At 40.6% G+C, this 18,783-nt stretch overlaps 1 protein-coding gene across 1 annotated transcript in view; it reads left to right on the top strand.

Moving 5' to 3' along the window:
* The window catches only part of LOC113534955 (POU domain, class 2, transcription factor 2), a 62,891-nt gene extending 47,363 nt beyond the window's left edge, over nucleotides 1-15,528 (top strand). Inside the window, exons 14-17 of the mRNA XM_053231552.1 lie at nucleotides 7,002-7,053; nucleotides 7,155-7,275; nucleotides 8,760-8,833; nucleotides 10,726-15,528. Coding sequence (XP_053087527.1) covers nucleotides 7,002-7,053; nucleotides 7,155-7,275; nucleotides 8,760-8,833; nucleotides 10,726-11,033 — 555 coding nt within the window. The 3' untranslated portion in view covers nucleotides 11,034-15,528. The remainder of the gene's footprint in view (nucleotides 1-7,001; nucleotides 7,054-7,154; nucleotides 7,276-8,759; nucleotides 8,834-10,725) is intronic.
* Nucleotides 15,529-18,783: the final 3,255 nt, after the last annotated feature.

Raw genomic sequence — 18,783 nt, 5'->3', positions numbered from 1 at the left:
AATATGTGAATTTATCCTTAATGAGCAAGCCAGAGGCGACGGTGGTGAGGAAAAACTCCCTGAGATGATATGAGGAAGAAACCTTGAGAGGAACCAGACTCAAAAGGGAACCCATCCTCATCTGGGTGCAACGGATAGTGCGATTATAAATCATTCCCTTCTATTATTGTGTACTATATGGTCAAATAGTGCAAATGTGCAACCAGTAAATTCATTATAGTTTTTGCAAGAAGTCCGGTTGGTTAAAATCTATCCACTGTGCACTGATGGAGTCGTGAGTACGAAGCTGCTCGTGGCAACTCCAGCCCCAAAGCCACTACAGCAATCGGAGTCCCAAGCCATTACAGTACAGCTCCCCATGTGATCCCCAAGCCATCTCCACAGCCCCCAGGTGGCGCCATCCCCAGCAAACCAAACAGTTCTTCAGGACGTCCATATGGGGCCCCAGCAGCAGCGAGCGAACTCAACTGATGAGAACTCCAACCAAAAGTAGGGCATCAGGATGGATCAGGCACGTCTGGAGAGCAGAAGGGGTCAGGATCACTGGCATCTCAGAAGTAGCATGTGTAGCTCGACAGAGAGTGAGGGAGAGAGAGAGATGGAGAGAAAGGAAAAGATTGTTAGGTGAGCTTTTGTCCTCTAATGGTTAAGCACAATGTACTTTGCGTGCAGAGTGCAAGCAGGGACTCCGGCAAGACTAGCTATGACAGCATAACTAAAAGGGAGAGCCAGAAGCTAACACAGACATGAGGGAGTCCTGGGACATAAAGCTCCAGCCTCTCCACCGTCGACAAACCTGAGTGAATGCGTGAGAGTGGGGGAGCGACAGCATCCAAACATCCCAGTTCACCACAACACTCTATGCCTGTGAACCCTCCAGACCTGCCCCTGTACCTAAGAAAAAACTATTCACAAAAGGCTTGACTAAACAAATATGTTTTCAGCCTAGACTTAAACACTGAGACTGTGTCTGAGCCCCGAACACTAAGTGGAAGGCTGTTCCATAACTGTGGGGCTTTGTAAGAGCCCCTGCTGTAGCACGCACTATTCGAGGTACCAACAAATAGCCTGCACTTTTTGATCTAAGTAGGTGTGGCGGATCATAAAAGACCAAAAGTTCACTTAGGTACTATGGCACGAGACTGTTTAGTGCTTTATAGGCCAATAGTAGTATTTTATAATCAATACGAAATTTGACTGGGAGTGTGGATAAAATAGGGGTGATGTGGTAATATCTTCTGGTTCTAGTAAGGATTCTTGCTGCTGCATTCTGGACCAACTGGAGATTGTTTTTGCTCCTACTGGAACATCCAGACAGACAGAGAGACAATAATCCTAGTTATATTATCTACATGAACTTTAAAAGAAAGACTGGAGTCGATAATCACACCAAGGTCTTTTACTGCTGCACATGATGAAATAGAAAGGCCATCCAGAGTTATTATGTAATCAGAAAGCTTACTTCTAACTGCATGTGGTCCTAGTACAAGTACTTCTGTCTTGTCAGAATTAAGTAAGAAAGTTAATAAGCATCCAGTTTCTAATGTCTTTTACACATTCCTCAACTTTATTAAGCTGGTGTCTGTCATCTGGCTTTGCTGAAACATACAACTGAGTGTCATCAGCGTAACAGTGGACGCTAATACCATGCTTACGGATAATTTTGCCCAGATGTAGCATATATAGAGAAAAGAGCAGTGGGCCTAAAACAGAGCCTTACGGGACACCAAACTTTACCATAGTATGCGAAGAGAGGTCACCATTTACGTTTACAAACTGATAACGATCAGTCAAATCAGAATCAGAAACAATTTATTGCCAGGTACAGTAAAGGACACTCTACAGTACTAGGAATTTGTCTTGATGTCAGGTGCAAACACAGAATCAAAGATATAAAGTCGGGGGGGGAGATAAAATGAAGAATACAAAAATACAAAAATGCAACACAATAACAAGGGTAAAACAATACTAAAGTGCAGAGACCATGGTGCAAGATGAACATGCTATATATAAATATGAAATATGTAAACAGTAGAAGATAGAATATATTAAATCAAAAATATAAATAGTTATGTACAGAAAAAGTGAGTGTACATGGGAGATAGAAAAGTTGCAGCTTCAGAGGGGAGAGTGACTGTCAGTAGGTTGGGGGGGGTCACCTGAGGGGAATTGGGGCACTGTGGCAGCAGCAAACCAGACTGTGATGGAGGAAGTGAGAATAGATTCGATGATGGCAGTGTAGAAGTTGACCATCATCTTCACGGGGAGGTGGAACTTCTTCAGCTGCCTCAAGAAGTACAGCCTCTGCTGAGCCTTCTTGGTGAGGGAGCTGATGTTCTGCTCCCAATTAAGCTTCTGGGTGATGGTGGTTCCCAGGAAGCGGAAGGACTCGACAGAGGTCACCGGAGTGTCACGGAGGATGACGGGTGGGAGGGGGGCTGGGTCCTTCCTGAAGTCCACTATCATCTCCGCTGTCTTGAGAATGTTGAGCTCCAGGTTGTTCATGCTGCACCATGACACCAGACGGTCCATCTCCCTTCTGTAGGCCGACTCATCTCCATCAGAGATGAGCCCAATGAGGGTGGTGTCATCTGCGAACTTCAGAAGTTTGACAGACTGGTGACTAGAAGTGCAGCTGTTGGTATACAGGGAGAATAACAGAGGAGAGAGGACACAGCCTTGGGGGGATCCAGTGCTGATGATCCGGGAGTCCGAGACATACTTCCCCAGCCTCACAAACTGCCGTCTGTCTGTCAGAAAGTCTGTGATCCACCTGCACAATGAGTCCGGCACGTTCAGCTGTGAGAGCTTGTCTCGGAGCAGAGATGGGACGATAGTGTTGAAGGCAGAGCTGAAGTCCACAAACAGTAACCTGGCATAGGATCCTGGGGAGTCCAGATGCTGGAAGATGAAGTGGAGGGCCATATTTACAGCGTCGTCTACAGATCTGTTGGCTCTGTAGGCAAACTGCATGAGATTCAGAAGAGGGTCTGTAATGTCCTTGAGGTGGGACAAGACGAGGCACTCAAAAGACTTCATGACCACAGAAGTCAGGGCAACAGGTCTGTAATCATTAAGTCCTGTGATCCTCGCCTTTTTAGGGACTGGAATAATCCGTGAAGTTTTAAAACGGGCTGGCACATGGCATGTCTCCAGCGAGGTGTTAAAAATGTTAGTGAACACCGGAGACAGCTGGTTGGCACAGTGCTTCAGGGTGGAGGGGGAGACAGCGTCCAGGCCCGCGGCTTTGCGGTGGTTCAGTCGTTTAAACAGTCTATTCACATCTCCCTCTTTGTTGGACAGAGGTGTGAGGGTCTAGGGAGAGGGCGACACTGAGGTGTGAGGCTGTGTGGGTGATCCAGGTGTAGCATCGGAGATCATGCAGATCAAAGACTGGGGGGGTGGGGGTGGGGGATATCAGGTATGTCCCATTGTCTTTCAAAGGGGCAGTAAAATTCGTTCAGGCTGTTGGCCAAGCGCAGGTCATTCACAGATTGGTGGGCTCTAGGCTTGAAGTTCGTGATTGCCTTAAGCCCTTTCCAGACAGAGGCAGAGTCGTTGGCTGAGAGTTTCTGTTCCATTCCCTCACCATGCTCTGATTTAGCTCTTCTCACCTCCTTGCTAAATCTGTACTTGGCCTCTTTGTATTTGTCTTTGTCCCCACTACTGAATGCAGCCTCTTTCTCTGACCTCAGCTGTCTGAGTTTAGCTGTGAACCAGGGTTTGTCATTGTTGTAACTCACCCTGGTGCGTGATGGAATGACGCTGTCCTCACAAAAGTTAATGTAGGACGTCACAGTGTCCGTGTACTCGTCCAGACTATTGGTGGCAGACCTGAAAACTTCCCAGTTTGTACAGTCCAGACATTCCTGCAGTTCCCCCACCGCCTCAGTAGTCCACTTCTTTGATGTCCTCACAGTAGGTTTGCAGAGTTTTAGCTTCTGCCTGTATGCCGGAATCAAGTGTACCATGATGTGGTCTGACTGACCCAGTGCAGCGCGAGGGACAGCACGGTAAGCACCGCTGATGGTGGTGTAGCAGTGGTCCAGTACATTCCCCTCTCTGGTCGGGCACTTAATGAACTGTTTGTATTTGGGGAGTTCGCGGGAGAGATTACCTTTGTTAAAATCTCCTAGGACAATAACCAAGGCGTCCGGGTTTGTCCGTTCAACACTCAGTATCTCGTCAGCCAGTGCATGCTGCGCCCCACGTGCATTGCCGTGCGGCGGGATGTAAACACCGACGAGAATGAATGATGAGAACTCACGGGGCGAGTAGAAAGGTTTGCAGTTAATGATGCAGGCCTCCAGGTCTGGGGAACAATGCTGAGACAGTACAGTAACATCGCTGCACCAGCCGCTGTTGGTATAAAAACAGATTCCACCTCCTATTTTTTTGCCGGAAAGCTCCGTGTGTCTGCCCGCTCTGTAGAGTTGAAATCCGCTCAGCTGGAGCACAGAGTCCGGTATAAGATCACACAGCCACGATTCCATGAAGCACAAAACACAGGACGTAGAAAAGTCTCTATTTTCATTCAGCAGCAGTGTCATCTCATCTATTTTGTTACAAAGTGAGCACACGTTAGAGAGGAATATCCCGGGAAGTGCGGTGCGTAATCCGCGCCGTCGGAGACGCACAAGCACACCTGAGCGTTTACCTCTTCTGCGGAGCCTCACTTTGTTACAAGCGTCCTTGATCAAAATAGCCAGTAAATCAACGGTAGAAGCCAGAAAAGTCAGAAAAAGATCCACAGGGGTAGTAGCTCTGATGTTCATGAGCTCTTCCCTGGAGTAGGAGCCACCAGAGCAGTGGCAGAAAATGAAATTAAAACACAAAAAGAGACATAGAAGAGCGCACCAAAACACCGAGGCAGCCATCCGCGGCGCCATCTTGATTTTCAGGATTTTCAAATAAGACCTGAGCCAGGAAAGGGCCGTTCCCTTAATGCCTACTACATTTTCTAGTCTATCGAGGAGAACAGCATGATCAATGGTATCAAAAGCTGCAGTAAGGTCAAGCAGCACAAGCAAGGAGACACAACCCTGATCAGAAGCCAGTAGTAAGTCATTTACAACTTTAACCAGCGCTGTCTCTGTGCTAAATCCTGACTGATACATTTCATGAATGTTACTCCTATGTAAGCATGAGCATAGCTGCTGTGCTACAACCTTTTCTAGGACCTTGGAGATAAAGGGGAGGTTTGATATTGGTCTATAGTTAGACAGCTGACAGGGGTCAAGGTCAGGTTTTTTAATCAAGGGCTTGATAACTGCTAATTTAAAAGATTTAGGTACATAGCCAATGCTAAGGGAAGAAATGATTATCTTTAAAAGATGTTTGATTGTTTCAGGAATTATCTGTTTGAGGAAACATGTAGGTAAAGGATCTAGTATACAGGTTGATGATTTTGATGATGAAATTAGTGAAATTAGTTCAGTCTCTTCAAGGGGAGTAAAACATTGTAATTGTTGATCTGATATCAACAATTATTTATTATATATTATCATCTACAAGGTTAGTTATTAAACTGTCCAGTTTTAAATTAACTGTCTGAATTTTTTGCCTGATATTTTCAATTTTACATGTATTTGAATACGTTGTAATTCACATTGAGGGTGGAAAAAGTTCTGACATGATTTATCTTGGTTTCATTTTTTTTTTATTTCACAAGAACCTGTGATTTTAACAGGGGTGTGTAAACTTTTTATATCCACTGTACCTAGCTAGAGTGTTACCTAAATCATTACACTGAGCATACATTAACTATCGAGTGTTTAATGTCACTGTAGAAAACTAACTATTTGAGTAGAACATAATTTTTTTTTATTTGTTTGACTGCTCCCTGAAAGTGTAACTTCCTAATGATGCACAGATGAGACAGAAACAATAACGTTAATGCAGGAATTTGTGCAAATCTTTTGTTCACTGTGAGTTTAACAATTATTTTAAACAGATTTAATAAAATGTATGGGAAAATGGAATGGTGTTATTAAAAGGTAAGATTTCATTCACGATTTCACAATTTCAGTGAATGTTCACTCGTGAAGGTATCCCAAATTTTGTCCAGTTTAGAAATGAGCCAGATGATCTGACTCCAGGCTTACCTCTCTCCACCCAGTTGCCCTTCAGTGCACTTTTATTTAGCTTCTTTTTCTACCATTTGGGTGTTTGTTTGTTTGTTTGTTGAAATAAGCTTTGGTTCAGCTCAGGTGCTAGGTGTGGTTTAGAAAAGGTTAAATTATTTATTGTGTTATACTTTTATGCTGAGGAAGATGGTTTATAGTACAAAGCACTGATGAATGAAACATCTGCTTATTAACAGATGTTTCTATTTCAAAGTTCAGTTGATGAGATAAAATTCAACTCTTAACTGACACACATTTGATAATGAATTTATTGTCTGACTGATCATGACATGTTGGTGAACACTCTGCATGTGTACACCAGCAGTTCTAAACTCTCTCACACACTTATATGAAGGTTTGTGCTGCACTGTTCTCCAGCTCACTGATTAATCTAAAGGCTGCAACAGCAGCTGTATCCCAAACATAATGCACATAGGTAGCAACCTAAACAGTAAAGACACCTGTGGTGTAGTGCATTACTGTTACTGTGCAGTCTGTAATGTGGCCCAAGTATTCGTGAATCATAGTTGCTCAATATTACATACGAGAATGAAACCTTTGCCCGTGTGTTGCTGATGCTGCAGTGTAACAATCCTCATTCTGCATGATCATGAACTGCTTATTAACAGAAACTGAATTTGATTTTGAGATCATAAACCACACTTAACATACAGAGTCAACAAACTACCTAATGTTGGCTTGCTCGCTGAAGCTAATCACACAGCATGTTGCATGGGGCCATGGGCTGAAATAGTGGAGAACCAACTAGGTATTGCACTGCAGTGTCCTTAACCTATGAGGTGTCGATATTCAGGATTAACATGCTGCATGTTCTTCTCTCTCTGTTTGTCTCTCTCTTTTGCCCTTTCTCTCCAGATGTCCAGTCAGGGACTAGTTCAGGCTACCACCTCAAGTCTCAATGTGACAGGTAAAAGCCTAACTTAATTTTTCAGAATTTTCAGAATTGCTGTTATCTGACACAAATCGTATTCTGTCAGATTTATTCTCTCTCTAATTTTCTCTCTGCAGCTGTTAGTCCCACCCCCTCTGCGGCCTGCCCTCCTAACCCTATTGGCCATGCATCGATGAGCTCTGCCCCACCATCAGTGACTTCCCCTCCTCTCAGCACAGCTAGCCCCAGCCCCACTGGGTAAGCACATAACACTCACGTCCTCAGATTATTTCCATTTCTGTGTATTATTTTTGGCTTTTATCCAAAGTGACTTACAGTTGGCCTGAGCACTGTGGATATACACTTGCTCACTGATTTCCTAGTAGTTTTCTAGTATTTTTTATACAGATTTATTTGAACTCTGTTGAGATGATGAGGTTTAAGAATTTTAAAAACCACTTAAACAAGAAGTCAGACAGAAGCAGGCTTTTCCTCCAACAAGCAAGATTATATTCTCATTAATTATTCAGTGAGGAGAAATAAATATTCAGACTTTTGTTTTTGTTATTTAACATATTTCAAATGCATATATCCACTTCAAATTTACACAAGTAATGTATTTTGAGTTTGTATTTATAAATATGAACAAAAAAGGTATACACGAGGATAAACAAAAATAAGTTCAAAAATCAAACTGATGGGATAGCAATCATGATGAAGGTGAAGGAGCTTCCTAAAGTTAGAGAGAAGCCACCAGTCACCCGAAAAGAGTTGCAGGACGAACTGAAAGCAGCAGGAACAACAGTTACACAGAGAACAATAAGCAATGAACTGCACTACAATTATCTCTGTTCCTACACCTCACACTAAACTCCTCTGCTATAAAACAAGCACAGAGGTGCACGTCTAAAGGAATTTAAACAAATCAGAATTTCCTTTGGAGCAATATACTCTGGTCTGATGAAACAAAAACAGAACTCTGGCAATAATTCATTTTTGAAGAAAGAAGGGCTGTGTGTGTGATTCCAAGAAGTGTAGCATAACAGTGAAGCATGGTGGTGGGAGCATCATGATATGCTTCTCTGGAAACAGTACTGGGGCATTACACACCATTGTATACATACTTTAATGCTCATATTTATAAGTACAAAGTCAAAAGCCATTATGTGTGTAAATTTGCAGTGGATATATGCACTGGAAATATATTAAATAACCAAATACTTCCCTCCTTGTATTCAAAGGCTAGTTCTTGAATAGTCAAGGACTTCCATGCCAAATTCCACTGAGCTAACCTGTCCATCGTCCATGTTCACGGAGAAGTTTATTTATTTCCTAGTGACTTCAGGTCTCCTCAGATGTGACGATTGTCATCAAAAATTAACTAACATTCCTCTGTTCTTTGTCAATGTGCTCAGACTGGTGGAGAATGTCATTCCCATAAATTCATTTTAGAACCTTCAGCTGCTGAATAACACTGTATTAATCCCTGAATGGTACAAAGAATGTATCTTTTGGGAATGTTACAGCATGTTAATGTAAATGTTTTGCTCCTGTGATTTCTTTTCCCCTCAAACACAAATATACATTCATACACAACTGTTTTTACTCACTCATTATACCGTGGGGTTTCATGATCCCTCTAAAAGGCCTTGCTTCTCCTCATATGTATGAATGTGTGTGTGTGTGTGTGCGTGTATGCGTGTGTGTGTGTACATGTATAAATGGGACCATACACATTGCAGGAACTCGGCGATGGGTGTAAGCACAAGCATGAACCAGGCTCTCATCAGCAGCCATCCACTGGCTACAATGCAAGGTTTGTGAACAAGAGAGGAAGAGGAACAAAAGGGAGAGATATAAAAAGGAAAATAAATGTTTTGATATAAAGAGACAAAAACATGGAGTAAGACTGGGAGAAAGGTGAAAGAATAAATATAGAAAAAGTAAACTGTGTGGATTTGAAAGAATAAAAGATGGCATGAGAGAACATCTCAATGACATCAGCAGTATATTATTGAAAACAATAACTACAGGGTATTGTACAGATCTTGAATTAATCGTACTACATTTTGCGTGTTTGTGTGACTGAATGAGAGTCTCATGAGTGAATGAATGAATGAGTGAATGACTGTCTCTCATTCATTTATTGCTAATTCTTATTTTCCATTTCCTTGTGATCACATAACCATTGTGTCATCTTAACCCAATCTGCCTGTCATGTATAGCTTTTAGGGGAATAGGCTTTGTTAACTTTCCTTGCCAATCCTAAAACTGAGGGAGAGAAGTGCAAGTGAAGGTTAAATGTGTTTGTTAATTTTATTAACTACTAAATAAGTAATAAGACTTAATTTTTAAATATAAATTTAGTGTAACTGAATTATCTGACTCCGAATTATGAGATTCATGTAACTGATTCCAAACAGTGGAACAAAACTTTAGTTAAAATATTGAAAAAGTGTTGTATATTTACATTTGTTCAATTGGCTGCTGCTTTAATACAAAGCTACAATTGAGACAGGGTGCAACTGAGCAGATGAGGGTTAAGGGTCTTGCTCAAGGACCCATCAGCAGCCTGTCAGCTTTATGAGAATCACTCGATCTGTAATGCTAAGCTATAGATTAAAAGGTCACTTTCCAGTATTAGTACGATATGAAGCTCTTGAATCCATACATCTGTGTACTGAACAATTCCTAACAATTCAACAGACTGCATTTGTGCAGTGTTTGAGATATAAGAGGGGTGGACATTTTGCTGAGACCTGTCAACCTTGCACACCAGTGAATTAGCATAATTAGCCTTGCTTAATTTTGTTCCATACTAATGCACAACTTTTGTTTCATTATATGCTGCTAAGAGTCTTAATGGGAAACACAAACTCTGTGTCATTATTAAGTTTCAATTATTGTAGTTTTTTAATGGAATTTGAACCTAAGGCACATATTCAGGCAATGCTGATTTAAATTTTGCGTATCGTTACACCCCTAATAACACATGATATCTACATGATGTCATGCAGCTCAGTGCATAAAATCATGCAGAAACAGGACATGGGCTTCAGTTAATATGAAAGAGTTTACACAGAATAGTGTGAATTGTGAGCTCACTGACAGTGGTAAGGTTGTTGAGTCAAACTCTAGAGACTGTTGTGTGTGAAAATCCCAGGAGATCAGCAGTTTCTGAAAACCTCAAACCAGCCCATCTGGTACAAATAACCATGCCACGGTTAAAGTCACAGAGATCACACTTTCTCTTCATTCTGATGTTTGATGTGAACATTAACTGAAGCTCTTGACGTGTATCTGCTTGATTTTATACATTGTGCTGCTGCCACATGATTGGCTGATTAGATAACTGAATGAATGAGCAGGTGTTCCTAATAAGCTGTGTGTATTTACTATGAGGAAATATTATCATAAACCCTTCATCATGTTTCATCATCTTGTTATTCACATATAATTCACATTATATGAAACCATATATTCATTTTTATGCCTACCATAGTGTTTGTATGATCTAGCATTGGCTGTGTTCAAAACCTAGATATAGGAAACCTAGATGTTGCATTAGCTGTTTTTGCTAACTACTTTGATGTTAAAGTACATTTCTGTACTTTTTGTGACTACATTTTTAGACATGGCATCCAGCTTTCCTAGCTCAGGCTTAGATAAATAACTGGGCTGTGTATAATTAGTTTTTTCTTTTCACAGCTCTGGCTGTCAGGGGTGGCCAGATGCCCATTTCAGCCCTAGAAAGCAGCGGTCAAATGTTCCTGGCTGGGGCCACAGCTCCAGGGGTGGGACTATGCTCCTCCCTCTTTCTTAACCGCCCCACCTTGTTGCCCATGGCCACAGGCACCAGTACGGGATTGGCCAACGCAGCACATGCATGTTCACCTTCCAGTGCCAGCCACATGAGCCCAGACTCCTGCTCTGCCTCTCTGTGCTCGAGCCCTGCTTCCTACTGCTCCTACAGTGAAGCCTCTCCGCCACCTCTAGGAGGGGCAATGGCAGAGTGACACCTGCAACGGCCTATCACACGCTGAAGGGGAGGAGTCAGATGCAGCCGAGACAAATACAAACAACCTGCCTTTTCAGGCGAAGCCTTCTCTCACTCCCTCTATTTCTCTCCTCCACTCCCTCTCCCACAATACCAAAAATATCCTGAACACAGGAAGAATGAGTGTGAGAAAACACGAAGATGGGGCAGTGAACAAAGAAATGTATTGATCTGTTCATTTTAAGGGCAGAGTTGCAGTGCTGCTTTGTTAGTCATAAACAATAATGTACACTTACTCCTTTATAAACAAAAAGACACTTATACAACCAGCTGAAGCAGAAGGTAAGCAGTGATTGTTGATAGCCAAACAGTGATTGTTGTGAAAAAAAAAGGTGGCGGATAAATGGAATGAAGGGAAGGTATTTGACTGCTGTCAGCGGATGGAAGGGATGAGTTGAAACCAAAAAAATAGCTTGAAAAAAAAAAAAAGACTCAGAAAGACAAAAATGAAAAACATGCCAAAATAGCCAAAACCAAAACACCAAAAACTGAAACCAAAAATCGGAGAGAAAAGCTTTACCTAAAAGACTTTAAAACCTGACTTGTCCAGGATCAGATCATCAGCTCCACATATTCTCCTCATTTTTCAGGTTTTCTGTTTTATTTTTCATTATTTTATATCCTGTTTCAGTACTTTCAGATTTGATTTTTGCATTATTTTTCTTCTTATATGTCTTTTGTGTACATTTACATCTTTCTCAAACTACCTCTACCATAAGCTTGCTAGAGTAACTATTTGAGACTGCCATCATTTTGCCTAGCCACTTTTTATTTAAGTAATTCTTTTATTGTTATCATCATGTGTTTCAGTGGCATGATAAGCTGGGTGTTTGTACTAGTACTGCTATAAGCTCAAGCCCTTTTTTAGCATATTGATTCCTTGTCTTGTTTTATTCATGATACCAAATCAACTCAGACTCATTCTCTTCATCTCTTGATACCAAAGCATTTGTCTGTCCTTGTGGCATCAGCAAGCAAGTGTTCAGACGAGACCTCAGATATGTCAGAAGAAAAACACACTACCAACATCTAACAACTAAAAAAGTGATGCTTCCCCGTGAATCCTCTCGTGACCTTCTCCCGCGTGCCGGAAGGCGAAAGATCAAAAGGATCAAATCAAGAATGGGATTAAAAAGGAGGGAGAAAACTCAACATGCCAGAGTGGCCACGTGTAAAGATGGATGTGTGGGAGAAGTTCTACAAGCACCCTCTACAAGGGAAAGCCTTCAAAATGGATTACAAAGCATCACTACTGTTAATTTTCTTTTTTTCTGTTTTTCAACACAAGGAGCAAACCAAAAAAGTGAGCAAAACTAATGAATGAGTGAGCTAAATGAAAACAAGGAACCACGAAAAGAAAACTAAATACAATGCAATGAGCAAATATGAGGTGGATGAAGAGGATGTGCTGGGGCAACAGTTGATCATAGACTATGATTGCTGTGATTGGCAGTTCAGTGGTGAATGACATGCAAGCTCCATGCTCCTCTCCTCCTACCTCCTTTCCATGATGTGTGACCTTGTTTTTTTCACTCACATTCCTGAGGAATATTTATTGACCTCACTGAACTGAACTTAAAATACATATATATTTTGTTTTATTGCCTTTTTCTTGCTTTATATGTTGATGCTCCTTGACTTTGTCTCATTCTTTCTATTTTTGGGATGATTAGGATAATGTATTGCCTATTTTGATATGTTGTTTTGATCTTACTGTGGGGAGTTTAAAATATTACTGTGAAAATGTAGCTTCCAAGTTATTCCTTGATCGAGAATGTTGTGAAAAAAATAAGCCAAAACTGGAAAAACCAAAAGCAAAATCTTTTTTGATACATAAATGAGCCAAATAGCAGCCAAACCAATGAACAATGGATGAAGGGAGACAGCTAACTACCTGCACTGGTGCTAGGAGAGATTGAAGGTGTGTATTGAAGAGTGCTTGTTTGTGTATGTGTGTGTGTAGAAAAAACTATTCTCCAGCATATAAACCAAACTGAAATGAACCAGTTAGCCTGCACACCTTCTGTCCATTGTATCACCAGAGAGCAGTGAGTAGCTACTGTACATCATCTCAGAAAAGACATAAAAGAACAAGGACACAGAGAAACCAATGATGAATCTAGCTGCAGTGGGAAGTCGGGGGGTGGGGGTTGTTGACATACACTTCTAGAGGGAATGTACCTGTTAGTGTTTCAATAGATTTTGTAGGAAAAAAGCTAACTTATTGCTAATGTGAAAAAGGCTGTGATAAAAAAAAAAAACCTTATGAAATGTTGATGATGAAAACTTCAGACCAAAAGCTTTAAACTGTTTGTCTTTGGATTTTCTTTTTCATGCAAAGATTTGTGCTTATTTTTGGAATGGTTGTTTTACAATTTGCAGTGTTTTGCTTGATGATTTGTATGGTACTGTTTTCTTTATTTATTTGTTTATTTATGTATTTATGATGTTTTCTTTTTAATTTATCAGTTTGGGCATTTTAATCATTATACTGGATAGATTTGAGGGTGACATTTTAGGAACAAAATGCTAGTTATGTATGTAATTGTGGTTCTTTGAACACCAGATGAGTGCCAGGGGCGGTGTTTAAACACGTGCCAAGACCTTACCACAAAGTCATGTGGTGATGGTATGATGTAGTATTTTGCTATTAAATACCACCCTTAATGGCTATATGTCTCTGTACCCTTCTCATCAAAATCTTGTTGGTTTGGCATTGGTTAATCATCTGTATAACCTACACCAAGTTATCACAAGGAAACCAAGCACCCTAGGACTGACCAGAAGGGTACTCGGATATGACTGCTGCACTCATTCCCCTGGGAGAAACGATGTTGAATCTGGGAAAGGTGCATGGTTGAGGCCCAGGTAGCAATGGTGCAGACCTCCTGGAGAAGCACACCTCTGAGTACAACCCATAAGGAGGAGACGCTTCATGTAGAGTGGCATGTCATGGCAGGAGCTGGGTGTCCAGCCTGCCTGTTGGTCAAAGTGATGGCATCTACTACCCAGTCTTTGCTTAGATAGGGGGACTCCACACTGTTTCCGCTGTAACAGCTGATTGAATCACCACCACCCAGTACACATAGTACTGTAAGGTGTGCACTGGGCATAGCAAGGATAGCTCAGCTGGTTTCCCTTTATGGAATGCTATGAGTTCAACTAACTGGTTTACACCAGTGGGTGATATGACTTTAGGCTGGAACCTTGGGTTCAGCCACAGGGTTACGCCTGCATCATCTGGCCACAGGGTTTGCAGGGTGGACTTATAGATTTAGTATGTAGCTCCCACTCTTCTTTCCAAAGTGATTACCAGCAAGAAGGTGGTCTTTTTCTTCAGCTCAGCATCCTTTATATAGTCATAAGGGAAGGACCTCGGAGACTCTAACACAGGGGATGAAGTCCCATGCTGGAATCTTGGGGGAGAGCCAGGCACAAAGACATCTCACTTCCTTCAGAAGGGTTGTGACAAGTTTGAATGCCTAGTGAGACACCATCCATAGTGTTGTAGTGTGTAGTAATAGCTTCTAATGTACATATACATATATACACATAGATGGAGATTATTCTTTGTTTAGCAGTTTCTGCATAGAGGTTAGTACTTTAGGCACCAGAGAGATGTCCATATGATGTCCATTTGCTTCCATTTGAGAGCATACATGTCCCACGTACTAAGGGTTCTTGTGTTTAATAATGTTTCTTGTACAGTGTGGCCATCGTTATTGGCCTGTGCTTTCCTCTATTCCCATAGATGTAGGTACCCTGACTGAGAAGGACTCTGTGGCCTGATTGTGATTCTGTTGGCAGAATCAATGGCAGAGGTGGAAAATCATACAGTAATCCACCAGCCAGCTCTGTGTAGGGTGAAGGCAAACATGTGCTTCTTCTAAGATACATGAAGCCAGCCAACTGCATCTTTTTGAACTGCTGCTCATGCTGCATCACAGGGCAGCATAATATACTCAGAGGAAAGTGCTATTTGCCCTCTTCTGCATACATGAGCTCACAGAAGCCCAAGTTAACCTAGGGTCACTTTTATTTGAAAGGGGAGAAAACATTTTACACATAGCACACATATCTGCCTGCAGGAATTTGCTTGCAAAAAATATACTGTCTAAATCTGATTCTAAACTAAAAATTTGGGTCTAAATCTGCCAAACAAGTGTGCTGTGATTGAATCAGCATTCTCTGCATGAAATGTCCATTCTGACAGTTGCTTCTCTGATCGGTGCCGAGGCATTGAACACAGAACTGTTGCCTGTACTCTGCTTCTAGAAAGCTCAGGCAATGACTGCACAAGTGTGAGTCCTGCATTATAGCTTTATTCACTTGGAGCTGAGACTATGCATATAGTGGGAACCAGTGATTTGGTGGTTCACCACAAGGAGCACTAATCTGAGGGAAAGCCACCTGGAAACAATAGGTAGTGAAAACACAAGCCTGGGGATGTGGAAACTAAATGAATCACTGAGCGAAAACAAAAAATAAACCTTAGCACCTCAGCACTGATACAGGAAAAAAATGGGAGAGAAACCCACTCCTAGCCATACATGCACATTAGCAGGACCCACTAACTTCGCAAGCTCAGCAGTGTGAGCAAGGTATGCAGAGGGAAACCCATTCAATCTCACTAGGGGCAGATATCACACACCCTTGGTAATAGGCTGAGAGGTGAGTGCCGTGGGTTTGAGTTTAACCCCAGTTTTCGAAGCACCGACTGCAGTCAGAAGCTGTTATGGAGATTGCTCCAAAATATTCAAAAAGATCACATATGGCAAGGAGAATAAAAGGACAGATGGCCACTGATTATGTTTTTTTATAGCAAAATACTGTCATACTGTCAACGCATGCTAAGGTCTTGGCATGTGCTAGAAGGTGTTTAAACATTGCTCCTGGTGGTTGAGGGGGGATAGATCTGTCATTACTGAGATTATTGCAATATCTTTTCAAACACCAATCTTTTAAAACAGAACTAGCTGCTGAAATCAACTGTCCCTTTAATGGGCACAAAGTTTCTCCTGTGGCCTGATTTTCCCAGTGCTTTAAACCAACCAAACCAAAGGGTCTAATGGAGAAAAATGGCTAAAAAAGATGCATGTAGTCACCCAGTTCATTCATTTTCTTCTGTCCCCATTTTTGGACTGGTTTAATAACAGAGGAAGACAGATACTATATTTTTCCATATACCTCATGTTAAAAATACCAAAGTCAGTTTTGAGCATAGATGTTGCCCAGGAGACAGAGTTTGATTAGAAAGATGTTCATTAGTCTAAGTGTTCAAAACAACATGCACACAACATGTAATTACTAAAATCTATAGGCTGTCTAACAAAACTATTTAAATACAGAACTTGGCCAACGTATTGCCTTCATAACAATGAAACAAATTAATACATGAAATCTAATCTTAGATCATTACTGCATTGATTCCCAGGTGCTCACTCAGTTTTAAAGGAACTAAGCAGTGTTGGTTTGATTACTCCATAACTGGGTTATAACCAATGTATTTATTTTAACACAGCCCCTTTCTACAACTGCGCCACCCTTCAGCAGGTTACCACCTGCACAGTTGCTCACAAAAATACTAAAATTAATTCTATGTTAAAACACATAATTGTATGTGTTTCAATCTGTCACATTGTCATTCATGTTATAATCATAAACACAGGGCCCTTACGTGTTAAAGCCGAGAGAATAGTTACAGTTCATTTTACAATTTACACAATGTATGTCCACTTGAGTGTGTGTGTGTGTGTGTGTGTGTGTGTGTGGACTTGGGGTGGGTCCTCTGTAGAAAACCTAGAGTGATACCAAAGGTAGATGACATCATAGACACATGTAAACATATACAGTTTTTACTATATACATCAGTCAATAATTTGGCACGTCTTAAAGAACAGCGACTGCATCTCAAATGACTTTGCTTTTCCCATCGCCATTCATGTTTTGTATTGTGACTGGAATTACATTTTAATGTGTCCTATATTGGTTTATGGTTTCATAAAACACAGAGACTAGCCACCAAAATACAGAATTAGTGTAAAACATTTTATATTACATGCATAACTTCCAATATATTTTAGATATTTAGAAATTAATAGAGTCAGTAGTTATACTGGTAAACAGGAATGTCTATTTTACTAGTAATACACTTGTAAAAAAAACATTTTCAAATTACTCACAAACCAATAGTAACAAAAAATAATATAGAACACAAACTTTCCTCTAAATTTTGTTTCTTTAGAATACGTACATACCATTTTAGTCTTTCCTTTTCCTTTGTGTTTTATCAATACAGCTTTAATCCAAAGGTATTTTGATGAGGGCAGCAAAGATACTTATATAAAAAACTCAAAACTGAAAACCAAAGAGTTCCACCCTTACACTTTCTCTTTACATGTTTTTATGAAACATACATCAATTTTCATTATTCTCATTCTCAGAAAAATGTTCTCATGAGATATGCTGATGTTGGTAGATATGGACTCTTACGATGGTCTCTTTGACTCGATTTCTGTATATTCCAGGATGCTTTTACCTGCTCCTTGTCTCTGTGTTCTCTTTCCCTTAGCTCAGAATCTCTCCAGATTGTAAACTCATTTTGGATTTTGTTCAGAACTATTGAACTGTCCGTTACTCATCGCTGTCTGTGTGTCTGTTGTATAGGGTGAGGATAGGGAGGGGAGGGGAGGGGAGGGCTCACCAACTATAATATGTGTTAGGATTAAAGTGCGACTTTAGACTAAGACATGTCCCAGTCTGATTTATTACCACCATATACATACACACAGTATTCCTAGTTTTTAAGAGGGCCAGTTTCCCACAATGAGCCTCTAATCTATAGAAAGTTTCATAGATTTTTTATGAGGATTTCTCAAACACCTGAAAAGAATATTTGCCATACTTTTCAAGTATATCTTCTTGAGTAATAATTATCAACTGAGTAAAATAAATCAAATAAATGTAATTCTTGGTAGTAAACCTATGGACTCTACTGTATTAAAGGCTACAAAAGAACAAAGTAGATCTCTCTAAAAGAGCTTTTCCTCAATCATTATTAGTAAAAATTACAGAAGAACTAAGACTGTAAAACTGATATGCTTTGGACTCTGAACACCTGGCATGAGCTGAAAATTTAGTTGGAACCAAACTCTACACTGTAAGCAACAGTAATGAATTTTGTTGGCCTTACTAATGCATATTTTGTGTTTCAGTACATTTAAAGACTCCTTACTTTATCACGCTTGATTCGTGCATGGATTCAGAATTATTATTAGAATTAATTGTGCTTTAGCAACAGTAGACTATGCTTTCTTTCCATGTATATAAAACATGCATGGGTCCTTTGACCTTGACCGGGATTAAGAAGCACATTATATGAATGAATTAGAGTATATTTATGGAAAACCTGGCACACAGGAAAATCCAGTCAGTTATACAACAAACTATCCAAGCTTCATCTGACTAAAGGAACACACATTCAATTCAATTCAATTCAATTTTATTTGTATAACACTTTTAACAATGGACATTGTCACAAATTGCTTTACAGAAATAAATTCAAAATATATTGTAAATATGTGAATTTATCCCTAATGAGCAAGTCAGAGGTGATGGTGGTGAGGAAAAACTCCCTGAGACGATATGAAGAAGAAACTTTGAGAGGAACCAGACTCAAAAGGGAACCATCCTCATCTGGGTGACACCCG

Source organism: Pangasianodon hypophthalmus, chromosome 29, assembly GCF_027358585.1.
Source record: "Pangasianodon hypophthalmus isolate fPanHyp1 chromosome 29, fPanHyp1.pri, whole genome shotgun sequence".
NCBI classification, from domain to species: domain Eukaryota; kingdom Metazoa; phylum Chordata; class Actinopteri; order Siluriformes; family Pangasiidae; genus Pangasianodon; species Pangasianodon hypophthalmus.
The sequence above is the reverse complement of the archived record's forward strand: the minus strand, read 5'-3'. Positions and strand labels throughout refer to the sequence as shown.